The 21,340-nt window shown below is 36.6% G+C and overlaps 1 protein-coding gene across 2 annotated transcripts in view; it reads left to right on the forward strand.

Moving 5' to 3' along the window:
* The window catches only part of DHX9 (DExH-box helicase 9), a 54,108-nt gene that overhangs the window by 21,959 nt on the left and 10,809 nt on the right, over positions 1-21,340 (forward strand). The window contains exons 6-19 of one of the 2 annotated variants that reach the window (XM_082702876.1): positions 152-300; positions 2,638-2,684; positions 4,458-4,594; positions 4,896-4,985; positions 5,076-5,237; positions 5,386-5,463; positions 6,278-6,469; positions 13,025-13,166; positions 13,611-13,693; positions 15,484-15,640; positions 17,830-17,930; positions 19,451-19,664; positions 19,838-19,932; positions 20,219-20,292. In XM_082702876.1, coding sequence (XP_082559002.1) covers positions 152-300; positions 2,638-2,684; positions 4,458-4,594; positions 4,896-4,985; positions 5,076-5,237; positions 5,386-5,463; positions 6,278-6,469; positions 13,025-13,166; positions 13,611-13,693; positions 15,484-15,640; positions 17,830-17,930; positions 19,451-19,664; positions 19,838-19,932; positions 20,219-20,292 — 1,721 coding nt within the window. Of the gene's footprint in view, positions 1-151; positions 301-1,681; positions 1,819-2,637; positions 2,685-4,457; positions 4,595-4,895; positions 4,986-5,075; positions 5,238-5,385; positions 5,464-6,277; positions 6,470-13,024; positions 13,167-13,610; positions 13,694-15,483; positions 15,641-17,829; positions 17,931-19,450; positions 19,665-19,837; positions 19,933-20,218; positions 20,293-21,340 lie in introns of those variants that run through there. The other variant, XM_082702877.1, reaches the window with a different exon arrangement.

Consider the following 21,340-nt stretch of genomic DNA (forward strand, 5'->3'; position numbering starts at 1 on the left):
TCTGTTCAGTTTTGTCTAGGAATAGAAGCATTAAAAATAGTTTTTTATTATAAAGGATGGTACAAATTAGTTATTTTTAATAAATTTCTGTACCTTAGATAGGTATAACTAAAAGTAATGCAGCCAAATTTAATTATCATTGATTCAACAGACTTTAGAGTCAGAAGAAGTGGATTTAAATGCTGGGCTTCATGGAAACTGGACGTTGGAAAATGCTAAGGCTCGTCTGAACCAGTATTTCCAAAAGGAAAAGATCCAAGGAGAATATAAGTACACCCAAGTGGGTCCTGATCACAACAGGTTTGCTTGTTTCAGTCTTTTCCTTCTGTAGTAAGTTAGGATTGTTTTGTATAGTCATTGTTCTATTTTTGTATGTGTTACCTGATTCAGTTTGTGGATTAGCATTGAATTGTGAAGATACTTTGCATAAGAAAAAGTATCATTGATTTGTAATTAGTAGTTTACCATGATTTTCATTTACGAGGAGGATTTTAGAAGTTCTGTGAAAGTCTGCTGTTTGTGTTGCTAGACTTCTAAGGTTCTCATTTGTATCTGAGAGGCAAAAATCATAGCTTCAAGTGGTGATTTATTCCTGATTTTAAAAGCAGCCTGAGGTGGTGAGTTTATTCAGTGTGGTATTGTTGAAGTAGTTAAAAGGATTATTTCTGTAATGGGTCACGTTAGATACTTGTCTTCTAAAGTCTCAGGTAGAGGGCATTGCATCTAGATCCAGATTTTCCTTTTGTTTTGGAAAGTTGCCAGCTCTTAAGAGTCCTGTTGAGATGTTGAAGGGCTTATTGTAAAGCTGAAGGATAGCTTTAGTCTTTGTATGTGAGTTCATGAGCTTACTTTTGTTCTGTTAAATATGTAAAACTGAACATAAAGGGAGGTCTTGTAACAGTTGACAGTATGTTTCTCAGCCTGCTTGCTATTCTTCCTGAGAGCATTCCAGGGTGTAGTAATTATTACTCCCAGGAAGGCTCATACGGATTAGACGCTTCTGGGGGCACTATATTTTTATTGGAAGAGAAAGAAGGCTATAGTGGAAACCTTCTGGATGATTTAATTTGCTGTCCTTTATTTATATGAAATAAATTATTCAAAATACATTAAAAGTATTTTCCTTGAAAATCAGTGTTCTCCCTTCGATGCATCTAGTAATCCTAAAATAATTATGACTAAAATAAAACTTAAATGCTGTGGTCAAAATGATGTTCTGAGCATGGTTCCCCCTGCTTCCTGTTTGTTCAGTCCTGAATTCTCAAATACTTAATTTGACATCAGATTTTTTAAAACCCTTGGAGGTTATAAAGGATCCATTTGTTTATTTTTCTTTAAGGACAAAATACCTTCTGAACTGATTAAGCTTATTAGTAGCACTTGGTGACTTTAAGAACAAATAAAATGTCTCTGAAGCTTGTTATAAACTGTTCTGATACCAATATCTTATTGACTCTTGATAGAAAAAGAATTGAAGAATTCAGGATATGACAATGAGGGAGGCAAAGACAATTGGGGGAGCTAGGACAGCATCTCCTTGTATGTCCTTTATTTAAAGGCATAACAGACAGCAACACCAGAGGTCTGTGTTCATACACACATGTGCTGCTGCTTAGGCTGAACTAAGCAATCACATGGAATACTATTGTAAACTGATTTCTGGTGTCGCTGTTCCCCCTAGGTGGAGGAGAATGAGATTGAGTGCTGACTTTAAGCCTGGCTGAGAAACATACTGTCATCGGTGTCATTAATGAAAGGGTGGATGTTGTTCCCCTGAAAGCCAGTGGCCTTTGACCCCTGAAGCCCCTGTGCCTGAAGGTCAGTTCACAAGAGGTATAGGAAGGAGTCTAACATTTATTTTTTCTTAAGCCTTACCTAACCTTTTATTCACAGCACAAAGTCAAGGCTAGAATGTACCTGAGCAGTGGAAGGATCAGAAAGCATATAGTTTTCAAAGGACAGTTGTTTTATTGAAACTAAATTCACCCCCTAGAATCTGTTAGCCATTTAGGCTCTAATTTCCAAAAATATTTTGTTCCCTGGTTTAAGTAAGTGTGATACCAATAAGCTAAGTTTTTTGTTATCAAGGGCTGCTTCCAACTGCAGGCAGATACCAGACCCCTGCTTCAGGAGCCACAGATACATGCATAGTGTTCGTATGTTCATGTGTATGTGTGCATGCGTGCATATATTTAGCTTATCTTAGCAGATTAAAGTCATTAGTGAGTGGCCCATGCAAAGCAATCTTAAAATAATCACAACTATAATTTAAAGAATTTGGGGACTGTGGTATTTTTTGGTCCCAGGCTAAATGGAAAATTCCTTTTCATTGAATGTGTTCTAGCTATTGAGACCGCAACCTCTGGAGTAAGTAAACACAATCTAAAACCTTAACATTTTCTTTTCGTGAACAGTTGGCTTGTCAACTTTGATTATAGTTGTCTCGTACCATGTTGTACAGTATTTGAAGTTCACATATACTTGATTCGTTCTAGGACTGAGCAGAAATAAGTGTTTACAGTGGTTTTTTGCTGTGACTTGCCTAAGCAGTTGGAAAGCCTGCCTGATTTGGGAGTCCTGGATTTAGTAATTTCTAACAGTAAAATTCCTAACCTTGTTTTGTATATGTTGTTACAGGAGCTTTATTGCAGAAATGACCATTTATATCAAGCAGCTGGGCAGAAGTAAGTGTTACTGCTTCCCTGATACTCTGTCTTATAGTGGAGTAATACATTAAAGTTTTCAGCCACATATATAGTCTTTATTAATTGAAAGGGTGTTTTAGAATATTAGTAATTATATGAATTAGAGGGCCTAATTTCCCAGTTTGCAGGTGAAAAAAAAAAAAGAATCATGCTAGTATTATATTTCAAAGGGTAAGAGATGGTAGGTGGTAGGCTGCTCAGGAGTTCGCCAGTCAGAGAGCTCCAAAACATTTTTTTTTTTCTGTACATAAATTTGTTCAGGGAGTTAGGTGAAATTTAGGAAGTAGAGTAGATGTAGAGTAGATGATAGCATTTGAAGCCCCATGGTGGATGTGTAGCTTTTAAGAATCTTAGAGGCAAGAAGAGGTGAAAAAGTTACCTTGAGGAAACAGGAATGGATTGGGGGTGTTCATAAGGGAAATAAAAAGGCAAAGATAAAATTGTGTGTATTCTTTATTCTTAATAAGATTAAAGCGGGCAGTGTGTTACGCTTGAAAGTAAGGAACTAGCTTACTGGGTTTGTCACTAACATTGCTAGGACCCTGTTAACTTATCTGCAAATTGAGAGAAACAGCTTAAAATTCTTTTCAGTTTGAGAATTCTGCAACTAATACCTAAGGATTTAAATTTATAGTATATGAAATATTTTTCTCATAAAATCAAACCTTCAAATGAATCATTGAGAGCTGGAGTTGAAATTTTTTATCCTAGACTTTAAAAATAAGTTAGACTTTGAGTAGATGGGATGTGAAGGGAAGAGGATAAAGGCAGTCCAACCTGTTGTGCTGTTGATCTGACCTTCAAAATTAATTTGACTAAATTGGCTAGTAGGCCTAAAAGTATCTGCGCCCCTTTCTTACCTTGTCTGCTCGTAAAGCTGAATGATACTAGAGAAGAGACTTGGCATTGGCATTTTCTTTAAGAATTTGAGTAGTTGCTGGCTTCAGTCTGGTGCCAGGATCCCCAAATTATAGGCCTCTGGCCAAATACAGCCCACTACCTATTTCATAAAACAAAATTTTTATTAGAACACAGCTACACTTGTTTGTTGATGTCAGGGGCTAGTGGCACACTTTGGTAAAAGGCCAGATCGTAAATATTCTAAGCTTTGCAGATCACATGTACATAACCCATTGTTATTTTTGTCTTATTTTTTATAACCCTTTAAAAACATGGAAGCCATTTTTAGTTCCTGGGCCCATAGTTTGTAAAACCCTAGTTTATGTGCTGTCTATGGATGCATCTAGGTTACTGGATGCTTAACCAGTAAGCTAGTTCCTTACTTTCAAGCGTAACACCCACAGAGTTGGGTGGCTGTGACAGTATGTGGCCTGCCAAGCCTAAACTACTTAGTATCTGATTCTTTGTAGAAGATTGCCAACTCCTGGCACTCAGTAACCACTTTGGACCCATTTCATTTCTTCCCTTGTTTTGCTTTTCAAAAGTTAAACTGCATTTTCTTTATTTTAACACTAGATGATGATAATGACAGCTTGGTTGAAATAGGTTTTCTGCTTTTATAATGTTTTGTCTGTATCTTAGTATCTGCTTGTAATCAAGATGATTATTTAATTGATATGCTGTTTGTGGAATTGTTTTTGGTTAGCAGTTAATGTGAAAAAGAACTTAGAGTATAACATACTCTGTAGTTCAGGGGCACTTTTGTATCTAAGCCCCTAGTTGCCTATGATGAGATGTTTCTTTAGTTGGATGATTTATCCTCTTTTTAATAATCCTGAACTTAAATTCTAGGGATTTTCGCACGTGAACATGGATCAAACAAAAAACTGGCAGCCCAGTCCTGTGCCCTGTCACTTGTCAGACAACTCTACCATCTTGGAGTAATTGAAGCTTACTCTGGACTTACAAAGAAGAAAGAAGGAGAAACAGTGAGTCTTTATACTTAGTAGCCCGGGGGATATTTTAAGATTCACTTTAGCTTTTGATTAGTATTTGTCTAAAGAAGTTATCTTACCTTAAGAAAGGGAAATGGCCCTACTCATCCCTAAACATCTCTTTGGCATGATAGAGTGGACAATGAGTAATCACTAGTCATTCTTACACCTTGAGGATGAATTTACTCGTTGACTTTAAGAATATTGTACTACATGCTCTTATTCCTGCTTTAGTAGATTTGAGTAGTGTTCATGTGTATGTTGCATAATTTTCATGGCTGTCCTTTTCCTGTAGGTGGAGCCTTACAAAGTTAACCTCTCACAAGATTTAGAACATCAGCTGCAAAACATCGTTCAGGAGCTAAATCTTGAGATCGTGCCCCCGGTAAGCATCCAGTTAATTTAGTACACCTTTGTATTAAAAATTTGTAGTCCAACAAGCAACTGGTATTTTTTTTTTCTTATTTTTTAATAGCCTGATGATCCTTTTATGCCTGTCGTGCTGAACCTTGGCAAATTGGCTCACTTTGAGCCATCCCAGCGACAAAACCAAATGGGTGTGGTTCCTTGGTCACCTCCACAATCCAATTGGAATCCTTGGACTAGTAGCAACATTGATGAAGGGCCTCTGGCTTATGTGAGTGCAGCATTGTATTTGAGCTCAGACTCTTGTGTTTTACTTTTGAATATATTTCATTAAGATGTCCAGATTTTAAAAAATGTTTACAATGTGAAGCTAAGTTACGTGCATTTGTTTGACTGACCGTTGCCTTCTCATTTTACAGGCTACTCCAGAACAAATAAGTATGGATCTCAAGAATGAGTTAATGTACCAGCTGGAACAGGATCATGATTTGCCAGCAGTAAGTCAGTGAATTATTTAGACATATGGTGCCCAGAGCTTTAGAACTTACTAGGTGTGGGCAGAAGAACTGAATAATATATTTTGCCCTTTCTAGGAAGTGGGTCCAAAGGTACTTATCAAACCTCTAATTGTAGTCACCTCTGAGGATAATTATTTTAAGTTAAGGGCCTGGGATTCTTAGTTAATGTAAATAGAGAGATTCGAGTAGTAACTTTTTGGCGGGAGGGGGGGCATATTGCATATTTCACTATTTTTTGAGTAAAACAGCATTAAAATGTTGTAAGAAGGGGACTGTATATGGAACGTCCAGGGAGAAAAGAGGAAAACAAGAGTGTGGACAAGGTCACAAGATAGATTCTTCAGAAATTCAGTGAAGAGAAGCAGTTCTTTTAGAGATAGAAATGTACATTGTTTTATGCAAAAATACATTTTGAGTATGAAGTCAGAGGAAAGAAATGTTTTTATGGAGATGAGATTTTTTTAGCATTTTTTTCCATAATTTTTTATGGAGATGAGAAGTTTTTTTAGGATAAAGACTTGCTCTTTTTATTAGAGTTGCTCCTAATGTATGTGTTGGTAAAACTTAGACTACCATGGAGCTTTCTTAAAACAGATCTTAGGGGTACCTGGGTGGCTCACCTGGTTGGCCATCTGACTCTTGGTTTTAGTTTGGATCATGAGCTCGTGGTCTTGAGACTGAACCCTGTGTCGGGCTCTGTGCTTAGTGTGGAATCTACTTAAGATTCTCTCCCTCGTCCTTCCCCTCCTCTCTCTCTCGCTTTCTAAAAAAATTAATTAAAAAAAAAAAATAGATCTTACAGGAGAGAGAGTTGCTGCCTGTGAAGAAATTTGAAAGTGAAATTCTGGAAGCAATTAGTCAAAATTCAGTTGTCATTATCCGAGGCGCTACTGGATGTGGTAAAACCACACAAGTTCCACAGTTTATTCTAGATGACTTCATCCAGAATGACCGAGCTGCAGAATGTAACATTGTGGTAACTCAGGTAAGTAGTAAGCCAGCTTACAAGGTGTATGTCTGGTGTTGGTCGTTTGAGAATTGGAAACACCTAGACATCAGGTTCTTTTTTTGTTTTTTCGTCAGGTTATTTCTAATTCTTCGATTAACTCCCATTTGTAGCCACATTAGTCTCTTTAAAATAAAAAAAAAAAAAATTTAAATCTTGTTCTAATTTCCTTCACTGATAAGCTGAACTGAACCATGTGGGTGATTCTTTTTGTCTGGGTTAGAGGGAGTCTACGAGCCTAGAATCAGACAAGACTGAGAATACTTTCTTCCCAGGTTCACATGCAAATCTTGATCCTCTCCATCTTACCTTAATACTCAGAGCAAGAGGGAAGCTAACAAAACAGTTAATCGTTGACTGACTAACTGAATGCTTAAAGTATGCCAGGTTCTGTTTAAAACAGTTGGTATTTTTTAAACTCTTGTAAATTTTATTATGGCTCTTAAAATGTACATAATATTTTATTTAGAATTTCTGTTTCAGTAAATTAAGACAGAGTTAAACAAATTGCCCAAGTTATTAACACAGGAAGTAGTGGAACTGGGATTCAAAACCAAACAATTTGCCTTTGGAATTCTTCCTTTTAGCTACTGTATTGTATTACCTTACCAGCAAAAAGTGATGTCTGCGAGTTTGTCCCAGAGCTTAGGGAGAAGCTAATTAGCGCTTCCAAGCCTACTCAGGTTAAAACAGTTTCCATCAGGTCTAACCCTCTACTTTGGGCACCCAGATAGCGACCATTGCATAGAAGCCAGATACCACCTGTCAGTCTGTCTCAGATCTTGATTTAGGGATTCTTAACCTGGGGCACATAATTGATCCTTGGGGAGGAGTAGTGAACCTCAAAATAGTAAAAATTGTTTGTGCCTGTACATTTATGAATACACATACAAACCATATTTTTTTAAATTTCTGAAATTGAGGTAGATCTTTTAATCGGTGTCTATGTTTGATGCGACAGTTGGGTTTTTTGGCCTAAAAAAAAAATTTCTGAGGGAATGAACGTTGCATTTAAAATCAGTGCTATCGTAGGCTTTAAAAATATGATAGGTCTACATTTTTCTGAGAAAGGACCCTTAGCTTTCTTCTTCTCAAAACATTCTTTGATTGTCCTTCCCACTCCCAAAACTGGTTATGAATCCTTTGCCTCAATAGTGAAAGTTCCAATCCCAAGTACTGTGACCAATAAAATGTCCTTGCTCTTTTTTTGTTGTTGTTTGGGTATTTTTGGTTTTTTGTTTTTGTTTTTTGTTTTCGGTTGTTTTGTTGTTGATATCCTTGCTCTTAATGCCTACCTGTCTTACAGGAGGTGTATTTTTCAGGAATGTCTGTTGTTCAGAAGAGGAGTCTTGAGTTCTGCTCTGTACTCCCTTCTTATTATCACTCTCCACTTTTAATCTCAAAAAATACAGTTCAGTAATATAGGAAGAGCAGATGAGCTGAAAACCTGTGTTCTCACTCAGAAGTTGTTCACATGTCATGAGTAGAATAAAATCACTTCCTGCTCAAGTGAGGTGTTTTTTTCACTAGCCATCTGATAGCAAAGCCAAGTCAATCTACCAAAAATCGCTTTTATGTGTTCTAGACAAAATAGGCTTTTGTATTACAGTTTTAAACTTTGTATAATTTGCTTACTAGAATGTGTCCTTTCCCAGATAATTTGGACATTTCCAGTGGTTTTATCTGTGAGATGCACAGGTGTTGATGGATAGGCTCTAACAGATATAAGCAGTGAGATAAAGGGTGGAATGTGGGTCAGATATTTTACTTTGCATATAAAAACAGCTTTCACTTAGTCCTCTTTTACTTTTACTCCTTTGTGAAGTGAGAATCATGAAATTGAAAGATACTTCAGAGAATTATTCCATCTTTTTTCTCTGGGTAGAATGTTCATAATAGGTGGTCACTTAACTTTTGCTTGAAAATTTCCATTGGTGTGGGAATGTAGCTTGTTTTCTGATTTTGGACAAATGACTTTGAACTGTAATAATGAATCTTTGTCTTAGTGCTTGTCCCAAAATCAGTCTGATACCTTTTTCCCATGATGTCTTTAAAAATATGTACTGTGTTTCCTTGGTCTTAGAAACATCTGTAGTTCAGCCCTGAAGATAGGGTCTAAGATTCAGTTAACCACATTTGAATATGTATTGACATCCTACCTGGAATATAAAAGATGGGCCTGAGCATATTGATTGGTCATTGTAGAATATAGTTTTTAATATTCTTAAAATGTTTTTTAATAATACAAAGTACTTGAAGGGCAGCTAGTTGGTTAAGTGTCTGCCTTCAGCTCAGTCATGATCCTGGGGTCCCTGCCAAGTGGGGAATCTGCTTCTCCCTTTCCTTCTGCCCTCCCACTCCAACTTGTGAACGTTCTCCCCCTCCCCTGCTCAAATACATAAAATCCATAAACTACAAATACATTTAAAAAAAAAGTTAAAAAATACATAGTATTCTGTTAAGTCAGTCTTAGATAACAATAGTAATTTTTGTAGCAATATCACTGTTGTATCTTTTTTTTCTCCCACTTGTTAGCCATTTATAGGAAACACATGAAGCTGTTACCTAGGTTTTTCTGTGCCTGGTTTATATGTGGTATCTCTAGTCATAGAGTGCAAGCTAAGAGTTACTATGGACTTCTAGTCCATAATACATAAAACAATGGCTTAGGGGCACCTGGGTGGCTGAGTGGGTTAAGCCTCTGCCTTCGGCTCAGGTCATGGTCTCAGGGTCCTGGGATTGACCCCCAAATTGGGTTCTCTGCTCTGCAGGGGACCTGCCCCCCCATCCTCCGCCTGCCTCTCTGCCTACTTGAGATCTCTCTCTCTCTCTGTCAAATAAATAAATAAAATCTTTAAAAAAAACAAAAACGAGAATGGCTTAAACCATGACTCCTAACTTTATCACTTACACTATATCACTTATCACTATACTCTAGAATAGTAAAGAGAGGAATAGTGAAGCCATATGTGGAAAGGTAGATCTGCAGGTATAGGTAAAAGATGTTTTGCCGGTGAACTTTGCCTTTATTCACTGTGGGGAAGTAAAACAGTTACTGAAGCACAGCAAGAGAAAGGGGATAAATAATTCAAGGGATAAGTAGAGCACCTTCTTCGTAGGCTATCAAGTGGCATACGGTCAGAAATGTTTAAACATTCATCAGTAATCTTCCGTGTGCAGCAGTGTTCTCCCACACAACGTGCCTATCCTGTGAATATTTGTAATGAGCCAAGGATTATGAAAATTTGAAGATTATTTTTAACTGCTTTTTTCTAACTAAAAGTAATGTGTGCCCACTTGGGGGGTAATTAGAAAATAGAGTAAATTTTAAAAGCAAAGCCAAGTCCAGAGCTAATCATCCAGAAGTAAATTTTTTTTTTATATTTATTTATTAGACAGAGAGATCACAAGTAGGCAGAGAGCTAGGCAGAGAGAGAGGGGAAAGCAGACTCCCTGCTGAGCAGAGAGCCCGAAGCGGGGCTCGATCCCAGGACTCTGGGATCATGACCTGAGCCAAAAGCAGAGGCTTATCACACTGAGCCACCCAGACGCCCCCAGAAGTAAACATTTTTCTTAGGTCTTTATCCTTTCAGACTTGATGTATACTATATACCATCTTAATCTGTCCTCTTTATGTAACAGTATACTGTGGTAGAGCAACAATATAATTCTATAATTTAATAATTTTCCATTTTATGCATGTTATTAAATGATGGAGCTTTTTAAAGATTGTTTCTAATATTTTGGTATTACATATGCTGAGATGAACACACTTGTACATACATCTTTATATACTCATTTGATCATTTCATTGGAATTTGTAAACACAGAATTACTGGGTCAGATGGTATACATATTTTAACTTTTATGCACTTTGCTATACTCACCTCAGGAAAAATCCCATCTAATTATTTTTGAATAAAAGAAATGTTTTTCTTCAGTATGCAGTTTATTTTTTTAGTTATTTTTATTAACATATAATGTATTATATTTTACAGGGGTACAGTTCTTTGAATATCAGGCTTACACATTTCACAGCACTCAGCACATACCCTCCCCAGTGTCCATAACCCAACCACCCTCTCCCTAACCCTCCATCCCCTAGCAATCCTCAGTTTGTGAGATTGAGAGTCTCTTACGGTTTGTCTCCCTCCTGATCCCATCTTGTTTAATTTTTTCCTTCCCTACCTACCAAACCCCCCATCCTGCCTCTAAAATTTCTCATATCAGAGATTGTAACGATAATTGTCTCTCTGATAGACTTATTTCACTCAGCGTAATACTCTCTAGTTCCATGAACATCATTGCAAATGGCAAGATTTCATTTCTTTTGATGGGTGCATAGTATTCTGTTGTATATCTTCAGTATGTAGTTTGAATGGGTTTTTGTTTTAAAGTCAGGGCTATTGAGGATACTGGAAGCTGGGAAGTCAGAAGCATACAGAAATATGGGAAGAAGATTGTGAGGTTATTTGTTTCTTTGTGTGGTTGAAAGCGTAGTCATCTTGATAATGATTTGTGTGTGTATTCAAGAAAATGTGGCCCATAGTGCTTCTGAAGATGGTTGTTATAGACCTTCTGTGTTAATTTGTAACCTCTATCATGGGTGGCTTTCTTGAGTCTCTTAAGACAGTTGTGTTTGGGGGCCATATAGAATTAAGAACTATAATAGCTACTGCTTAGGGAATATGTCATCTGCTGTCCATAGTCATTTTAGGAGGCTGGAAACTATATATAAAGATCATAGACATGAAAATAGCCCTAAGGAGGTAAAAGCAATCCCCATGTACCCAAGAGCATATGAATATACCTCCTAAGAGTCAGATAATCTCATAGATTTGAAATTCATCTAGAAGCCAGCTACTTAGTAGGAATGTTGAAAACTTTAGGAAAGACCAAAATAGAGCAAGGAGGTAGGAGAGGTGGCAGGAATTTATTGTTTAGGATGCCGGGGTGGTTCAGTCTGTTGAAATTCTGCCTTCGGCTCAAGTCATAGCCCTGCATTGGGCTCCCTGTTCAGCTGGAGTCTGCTTCTCTCTCAAATAAAAAATTTTTTTTTAAAGAATTTATCTATTTGTAGAAAGCAGTGAACTTATTAAAAGGTCCCAGAAAATGCTGTATTTTGTACGTTTAGTGAAATATCATTTTTACATTTCCTGATGTAAGAATGTAGTTGAACTTTTCTCTTGAGGGCTAAATCCAGAGCTCAGTGCTTCATGTAACACTTACTCACAGTTAGTGAGGTGCAGAGTACAGGTCAGTAGTGGTCAGTAAAAGCTAGCATAGCTCAGCAAGTCAGGGCATATAAACCAGAGTATAAGCTCGGGAAAACGCAACACCATGTGTTCCGGAAGATCTCTTTTAATCTCTTACCTTTGTGGACAAGATGCATATAAAAACTAGGTGATTGTATATTTATCTGTATTTGCTGCTAGCCCCATACCCTACAGGACCTTAAATTAGGGATATGAAAATAAATAAATCATGTTTTATTTTGATTCAAAAAAAATAGCAGCTTTAGTGAAGTTACTGAGGTTTTGTTTTGTACACTTTTTTAAGGTGGTTATTTGTCTCTGATTTCCTAAATAGTCATGTCATCAGCTGGGATGATATCATATTGGTATTTACGTATGAAACTCAGAAAAAGTTTTCTTGAGCAAGGAACTAAAGTACAAGCTGTCATCAAGAACTTATTGACAAAATCAAATGCAAGGCAACTTAGAAACATTCAGTCTTTATAAATCTGCATGTACCTCCCTATCTGTACCTTCAGAGTTTAGTAATAATCATAGTATCGACCAAGTAAATACTGTTTTGTGTGCCTATAAGAATTTGGAATACTTCAGAAAATTTTACTTTCAGAAAAATTAAGGTGTAACACTTAACATTCCCTTTGGGCTCGGCATATTTATTGCTTGAAACAGTAATATACACCTGGTTTTGCTCGCCATATAAGCTCGTCAAGAACAAGAGTGATTTCGTTTAGTTTTCTGTCTCTAGCACTGTCTGTAGTACCTGAAGCAAATATGCAATGAATAGTTCCTTTTTGAATTAATAAAATGATTGAATGAAAGGTGACCATAGTAGATATGGCAAAGAAGGAGCTTATTTACCTTCCTAATACTTAATACAGCTTAGATAAATAATTTTTTTAAACATGTACTTTCACTTTGATAGGCAGTTACAAGAACTTCGATATGTGCCCTGTTGCCTTTCCTACTGGACAGTTACTCTGAATATTAAGATTTGGGCCAGTGGTGAAAACATTTTCTATAAAAACTTGAGAATTGTTTTATATACAAAATGAAAAACAGCATTTTTAAGAGTCTGCTGTAGACTAAGTGGTAATTTTTTTTGGTTATGACTGTAAAAGATTTCGGAACTTTTTTAAAATGATCATTACTATTATTTTTTGTGTTGATTGCCGAGCTGGCGGTGGGACAGATTTGCTACAGTAATTCAGTAACCCTAATAAGCAAATGTATCTGTAATTTTGCACCTTTTAGTCACTTTCTTTTTTCTTTCTTGTCTCAGCCCAGGAGAATAAGTGCAGTTTCTGTGGCTGAGCGGGTTGCCTATGAGAGAGGAGAAGAGCCTGGAAAAAGCTGTGGCTATAGTGTTCGATTTGAGTCCGTCCTTCCCCGTCCTCATGCCAGTATAATGTTTTGTACTGTCGGTAAGTAATTTGTTTTATTTTGGTCTTTGACTTGGAGTTTATATTGTATTTATGAAGAACCTTGGTAACAATGCAGAGTGGCTGGAAATAAGGAGCCAGTCTCAGAATTTTCGTTTCAGTAGAACTTAAGGCACTTTTTCTTTAAATGGAGAACCTTATGTTACTACAGGTTTTTATAGCTTAGAGAAGATAAAATATGCTTAGGTTACCAGAGTTATGTCTTGAAATACTCTTTTTGTTGGATAAATGTGTTTCAGAACACAGTTACCTTTTAATAATTTAAATATATGGATTACTGTTTCTTCCCTAAAATGATGCTGGAGTTCTATTAACTGAAATGTAGTTGATTGTCTAAATGTTTGTTTTATTACATATTTTTATACCTCCCTACTGTAGTCAACATAGAAACTCATCTCCAGTTGTTCTTTTCATTTCCTTTTCCAGGTGTGCTCCTACGAAAATTAGAAGCAGGCATTCGAGGAATCAGTCATGTAATTGTAGATGAAATACATGAAAGAGACATAAATGTAAGTAATTTGAGAGTTACTGTAAAGTACTAATGTTAATATTCTGAATTAAAAAATCAAAGTAGAATGTCTTCCCTTTTCCCACTTTTTATATCTTCTATCAAAATCAGGAACTTTAGTCACCAAGATACTGGATACCTGTTTTTAGCAAGGCAAATAAACCTTTTTTTCTTAGTTAAATGCACAGAATTCTAAAAGTCCTCTTGTTGAATATCATTACGATGATCAGTAAGAGGTAGCATAATAGAGCAGCTGGACTGTTTATGACTGAATCGTTGATAGAATTTTAATCATTTTTTGTTGAACTGGAGATTAATCGGAGATAAATTTTTTAAGTTTTAAATTCAGCATAATTAGTAATATCTTTCTGGATGTTTGAAGCTCTGATCTTTTCAGATGTTAATTATGCCAAATTAGGAAAAAACTAGAATTTATTTCATAACTCTTTTTGGTAAAATTTGTATACAATGACTATATAATTGTGTAGTTTAAAGGTTGGTAGTGTAAAGCTATGATTTTGTTTTTATGCCACTATTTTACATATCCAAACAAAGGTGTCCCTGAATAGGCAGTACGTCATTCAGACTATTAAAGCTGTTTTTGCTCAAAACACTGATTAGAGGACCTTCTCTTAAGCTATATATATGTATAATGTATAGCTATATATATGTATATTTGTATAGCTATACTTTGACTTTATGGTTGAGCTAAAATGAATAAGAAAATTTGGTTTATTAGATAGTTTTTAAAATCTGAAATTTTTCAGTGAGGTAAAATTTTTTTGTCATTCAAAAATCTCTTGAAAACATGTTCTTTCTCTGATTAACTTAAAATGAAATGTTTCAGTATTATCTTCACTAGCATGGCAATATGCAAGTGTTTTTAGAGTTTATCCCGAATCTTACTGGAAACATCATGGATCATAATTACAATTTTCCTAAAAATAATAAGTGATTTTGGTCAGCTTTCCTGACAGGAAATATAGACTTGTCAGGTCTATGTAAATGTACTGCTCACAGTGAAAAATGAAAAAATGCCTTTTAGAAACTTTTTATAGTCTCTTTCATATGAGCCTTATCCTATCCAACTTAGAGACCAATTATTATAAATAATAGGGAACAGGAATATTTAACAGTGCGGCTGGATGAAAAGGTTAATTACAAAAGTCAGTTATGTTTTATGTATTATTAAAAAACAGCTAGAAAACAACTCAAAAGATAACATTGCAATAGTCAGAAGGTCGAATACTTAAGAATAAATCAACCCTATAATGATCACTTCTCCCCCAAGCTTTTGTGTTGTTTGGTAGGTAGATGGGTACTTTATCTTATTAAGTTGTAACTGTTTTGGCCATTATTTCGTTTGAACCAAATAAGAACTTCCCAATATTTTTAAGATTAGCTTTTCAGGTGGATCGATAACTGAGTTTTGGTTCATCACGGCTGTCCCTCTTCCCTAGTTAAAGTTTGTATGACTACAAATACAAATTTGACTGGGAATTTTGAGATGAGTTCTTTGCTCTCATTAATTTTTTATTCCTCTCCCTTCTCCTACCTAAATAACACTCATTTTTAATCCCTGTTAAATTGTAGCTATTAGGCTGCAAATGCTCTTAAAAATACTACTCAATCCCGCAGTAACCCTTCATCTTACACTTCTGCAAGCCACCAAAGAAACTGAGTTTCATTGATTTCTGCATAACACAAGCAAACTGTTGGTCTAGTCTTTTACTAGCATGAACTTACACAGTTTTTGTTTTTGTTTTTGTTTTCATTTGTGTTTTTTAATAGACCGACTTCCTTTTGGTAGTGTTGCGTGATGTGGTTCAGGCTTATCCTGAAGTTCGCATTGTTCTCATGTCTGCTACGATTGACACCAGTATGTTCTGTGAATATTTCTTCAATTGCCCCATCATTGAAGTTTATGGGAGGACTTACCCAGTTCAAGGTAAATAGTTTGGAGGTGAGGTGGGAGGGTGAACATCTTTTATGCATTGGACTTGGCATTTTCTTAATCTTGGAAATTGGAGTAATAGTTCAAAAGACATTTAAAATATAGGCCAAGGTAAAATATCAAATGCCTCATAGCATTCTTGGGCTTTTACTTAAGCAGAAGTGAGTACAATATGAAGAGCAGGAACAGGTTTCATCATTACTTGGGGAGTTGCCATATCCAGTAAGTTCCCTGCCTTTTCCTTATAGCAAAGATAACTTTCAGAATTACATACTGTCATGTGTAAATCATTATGGCCTGTAGATGTTTATGGGAAATACTATTAAAAAGTTTAAGCAGCCAGAGTCACATTACAAGAGAATCTTTCTTAGAGCCAGAGCAGGCATATGTTAAAATGACATTAAGGTGAGTGTGTCAGGATCAAGTATTTCTGAAAGGTAAGAGCTCCTTTACTTTCATTTTTCCCCCTTTTTAGGTTGATTTATACATTTTAGAGATTGCAAGTGTGCAGGAACCCATGGGCCAACTAGAGCAGGGGGAGCAGGTTGGGGAGAGGGCGAGCAGCAGACTCCCTGCCGAGTGCGAAGCCTGAGAAGCCTGAGGATAAGGGGCTTGATCTCCCCAGAGAACATGACCTGAACTGAAACCACACGTAGTTTGTTTAACTGACTGAGGCACCCAGGCACCCCACACCTTTACTTCAGAATATTTTAATCACCATTTTTTAGGATAGTCCTTTAATAGTTTGGTTAAAAAAATGAATTCTACCATAAATTGAGGGCATGAAAATAAGCTAAAAAATTTGCTGTGTGGGTATGAAATAATAAATGGCTATGTCAGGACACTATTTTTTGAAATTCAGAACTAAGGGGAGCTCTATGACAAAAGCCAGTGCAGTTGTATCCTGTGAGGGTACAGGTTGACAGTTGTAAAGCTGTTTACATGTGTATTGAGATTGAAGAAATAATTAAGTGGATGGCAGGTGGTGGAGCCAGGTTTATTATTGGAGTGAGAGGTGATAGCTAAGTAGGAGGGAAGGCTTGAATGAGCCGTATATGATAACTTCTGGAAACATCAGTAAGAAGTCCTGTTACAAGTGGATCGATACAGAAATAATTACAAATATGTATGGATACATGGGTGAGTATGCTTGCATATATTTCCTAGCTCTGTCTGCCGACCACAGTGATGGAGACAGAGGGACACAGGAGCCAACCTGAAAGAGCTGGAATAATTTGAACAAAAATAAATAAAGTAACATAGTATGGATTATAACCCTAAGGATAAAATAAATATCCATGAGTCCATATGGTAGTTGAATAAATAAATGGGTAATAAAGACACATCTCTCGTATGGAATAATTCCAAAAAAATTATAGAGATACTCTCCCTCTTACCTTAAAAAAGTAAGGCTTATCTCCCTGTCCCTTGAGTGTCTCGTACTTCTGTGGAGTATGGAAAGGGAGAAACAACAATAACTTCACAGTGACTTGGAGTATACGTGTATACTCTCGTATGTACTATTGCAGTAACTTGGAGGAACTTGACAAATACCACTTCAGGTGAACAAGTTTAACATCATTAGTGATGGGTAGTACTGGTTGTATGTACCCTTGATACAATGTGAAGAGTAGCACTTTGGGACTCAGCAGATAGAGGGGGGAATTGTTACAGATCATTAGAACTATAGATTATGAGACATTTCTGGGCCCAGCTTAGAACCCCAGGAATATAATTGGTCAGCAGATACTCCAGTTTTTCTGATGTAAGAGTCCTAACTAAAGGGAACCCATTTTATGTGTACATCCTGGTGGAGGAAGGATGGACTGTGGTACATTACTGTATTCACATTCTTTCTTTCCTCGTGGGAGGGTACAGCACAGTACATGTACCCTGTGGGCATTCCACAGATGTTTGATTGAGTATTGTATATTGAGGATGCCCTGTCTTGCTTGGTGGGAACATGTAGGAGAGATACCTCACCTTCCTTCAAGGCCCAAGAGATTGGGACACTGAGTTTGGAAAAAAGAGGTTAATTATTATCACTGGAATTCCTTGCTAGTTATGAAGAATCAGTTAGGAGGTTATTAAGGTCGTTTTGAGTTATGAATTAGAAAATGAGTTTTGAAGACATCTCCATTCTGAATGTTGACAGTACTCACCTGACTGGATTGTCTTGGCAGAATATTTTTTGGAAGACTGTATTCAGATGACCCACTTTATTCCTCCACCAAAGGATAAGAAGAAGAAGGATAAGGAAGATGATGGTGGTGAGGATGATGATGTAAGTGAATCTTCATGGAAAGTTTTCATTGTTATTGTCGTAAACAGAATGATTTTTGTAAAAACATGTAATGAATTAGCATTATAGAAACATTTTTTAGGGCGCCTGGGTGGCTCAGTGGGTTAAGCCTCTGCCTTCAACTCAGGTCATGATCTCGGGTCCTGGGATCAAGCCCCATATTGGGCTCTCTGCTCAGCAGGGAGTCTGCTTCCCTTCCTCCCTCTCTGCTTCTCTGCCTACTTGTGATCTCTCTGTCTGCCAAATAAATACATAAAATCTTAAAAAAATAAAAGAAAAAAATTTTTTTTTATGTAACTACGATGTCTGTTTTTAAAGTAGTTGATGTATTTTACTCCAAAGGAGTCTGTATTTAGTGATAAGCTCTTTTCATACCACAAGTTAAGTCATTTCTGGGTAAAGGTTAAAAGAAAAAGGAGGAAAAAGTAATATGTTTAGAGGCTATATGTGGTTAGAAAGAAGTCCCATTTTGCAGGGGTTTGTTTTCCTTAGATCACGGTACCTGGCAAGCTGGTAGAAAGGCAAAATCTTATGCCCCATTCCAGATCTACTAAATCAGAATGTACATTTGACCAAAATCTCCATGTGATCCGTATGTACAATAAAGTTTTCAAAGCAGCAGCTATTCTCCTAGATTAGAGAGTCTTTGTGTGATGACTTTATCAGATGGAGGGTATTAAACCAGGGAGTTAGAAGGGATTTCTTAAGAAGAAAGAGAAAAAAAGTGACACTTAACTTTGAGATTTGGACAAATGATAATATAAAAATGCATCTTATATCTGAAACTTTGAACGGAATAAATACTGTAAAACAGCAATACAGGATTTGATAGGAAATAAGCTGGAATATTTTTAATCAGTAAGAGGATATAAATGAATAGCAACTAGAAAGTTTATCAGGCAGAAAAAAGACCAGTTGTAATAACAACTTTCTTCTTACTGAAGGCTTGGTTTAGCACTGATTTTAAGGCAGACTTTTTAGTAAATACAGACCACATTATTTTAGAAATAGATGATCAGATGAGCTGCCAGCAGGACACTCATTTAAGAGTTAAAGAACTTCATATTTGGTAAAAGATGAGTCTGGGAATTACACAAGGAGGTGTTGTATAAAGGTAAAGTAATTATGGTAATTGATGCATGGGACCATTGGAGCAGTTCATTAACCAGTGAGGAGAATATTTTTGAGAGACCAATGGGGTAAAGCGTTAAGAAAGAAATATACTTGGTGGAAGGAGCCATTAGAAGTTTCAGAGTCAAATTTTTAAGAGTTTGTGCTTGAATTTTAGATACTGCCTGTGGGAAATATTGGTCCTGAGGAAAATTAAGTAGTAGGTTCTACATTTTTAGAAATTAAATTTCTTCTGTGTGTCAGATATGACTAATCAATTAGAATTAATAAGGACATTAGGTGTTATTTGAATGTTAAGGACAAATTTAAGAGACAACTTGTGACTTGTAGTCATTAAGACAAATGAAAATACATCTCCCTGTTTTCTGCAGGCAAATTGCAACCTCATCTGTGGTGATGAATATGGTCCAGAAACAAAGATGAGCATGGCTCAGTTGAATGAAAAAGAAACCCCTTTTGAACTCATTGAAGCTCTTCTTAAGTACATTGAGACCCTTAATGTTCCTGGAGCTGTGTTGGTTTTTCTGCCTGGCTGGAATTTAATTTACACTATGCAGAAGCATTTGGAGATGAATCCACATTTTGGTATGTGTCTTTTTAAATTCTCACATATTTGACTGTGAAAAAATGAATATATTTGCTTGTGCTTTGCCAGCATGTGAAAAGTATTGTGTCAGTATTTGGATAAAAATACACGTAGTATAGAGCAGTTTTAAAATAGACTATTTTTAGACTTTAACCTTTCCTTATTGTTATAGGGAGCCATCGGTATCAGATTCTACCTCTGCATTCTCAGATTCCTCGAGAGGAACAGCGCAAAGTATTTGATCCGGTACCAGCTGGAGTAACCAAGGTAAGTAGTAAACATTTACACTTATGGGGCTGGTAGTTACATAGATCTTAAATACTACAGCCTTCAGGGAACGACCCCCCCAAGTTGCAGTCCAGCTAAATTGAGGAGGGAAAGAAGGCGTCTTCTCTTCCTGAGCTTAGTAAGTTTTTCATTAGTTGGGTGGTGAGTGATTTTTTTAAGGCTCCTGGAATTATCTTGACACTTGTTACATAAGCAAATCCTTCTCTTAAGTGCATAACAGGAAAATATTTTCTGAAGTATAATTTTTCTTGATATTTCTTCACAGGTTATTTTGTCCACAAATATTGCTGAGACTAGCATTACCATAAATGATGTTGTTTATGTCATTGACTCCTGCAAGTAAGTTTCCAAGGAACCTATTTGCCTAGAATAAATCTTAATAATGTTCCATGTAGTATTTAGTATCAGGTAACAGAATCAAAATCACCCTTTTTTTTTTTTAAGTCCTGTGTTCTCTAAATTATTGTGTACTGTATATACTGGGTTACAGGCTAATTAGTAATTCTTGATGTTGATTTATCACAAGTCATGGTAGAAAGTTGACAAAGCTTGACCCTTGTAATTTCTGAGTTTCCCACCACTCTTGTCTGCTTATATTTGCTCATTTCTCATTAGGTGTTTCTATTGATCACAGCCATATAGTGACTCATACTGTTTAGTTTATTAAGATGGGCAATATTTATCTTACAACAAATACCTATCTACGGGACATTTACTTAAGAATTAAGAGTTCGTATTTGTATATAATGAGCCTGGGAAATACACGAGGATGCATTGTGTACAGATAAAGTCCACAATTACATGGTAACTGATATCCAGGACAGGAAAGGCAAAGCTTTGTTATATCTGGCTAGCTTGTGCCCCATGTCTTCTCTACATAGTCCCTCCACTCCCCCGGCAATTGAGAAAGATCTGCCAGTGCCCGTTGCAGGGAGTGGTAACTAGCACGCAGCTCCCCTGTGCCAGCTCCAGTCGTAGTGCCAGCTGCCCATGTGGAACGTTGAAGGACTGTGAGGTTGTTTAGGGGTTTGGCAGGACTGTGAGGGCACTGCTTGGTGAGGTCATCAACTTTTAGATCATAGATAGCCTGGAAGTTATACTCTTTGGGATAGACTTGGGTTGAATAATTACTCTGTACTCTCATGTATGTGGCAAATCCTGTTTGAATGCTTTTCATTCATTAATTCGCTTAATGTTTATAAATAAAAACTCTATGAGGTCAGTAAGAGTATTACAGCCATTTTCAGATGAGGAAAATGGGGCACAGAAAGGTTAGTAACCTGGCCAAGACCGTCAGCTGGAAAGTGGCACGGGTGTGTTGTTACTGCCTCTTAGGAGGTTGACAACTCAGAGGGTGTGGTCAGATTCTTCTGGTGCTGTTCACAGC

The sequence above is a fragment of the Mustela nivalis genome, assembly GCF_964662115.1.
Source record: "Mustela nivalis genome assembly, chromosome: 16".
In the NCBI taxonomy this organism is placed as follows: domain Eukaryota; kingdom Metazoa; phylum Chordata; class Mammalia; order Carnivora; family Mustelidae; genus Mustela; species Mustela nivalis.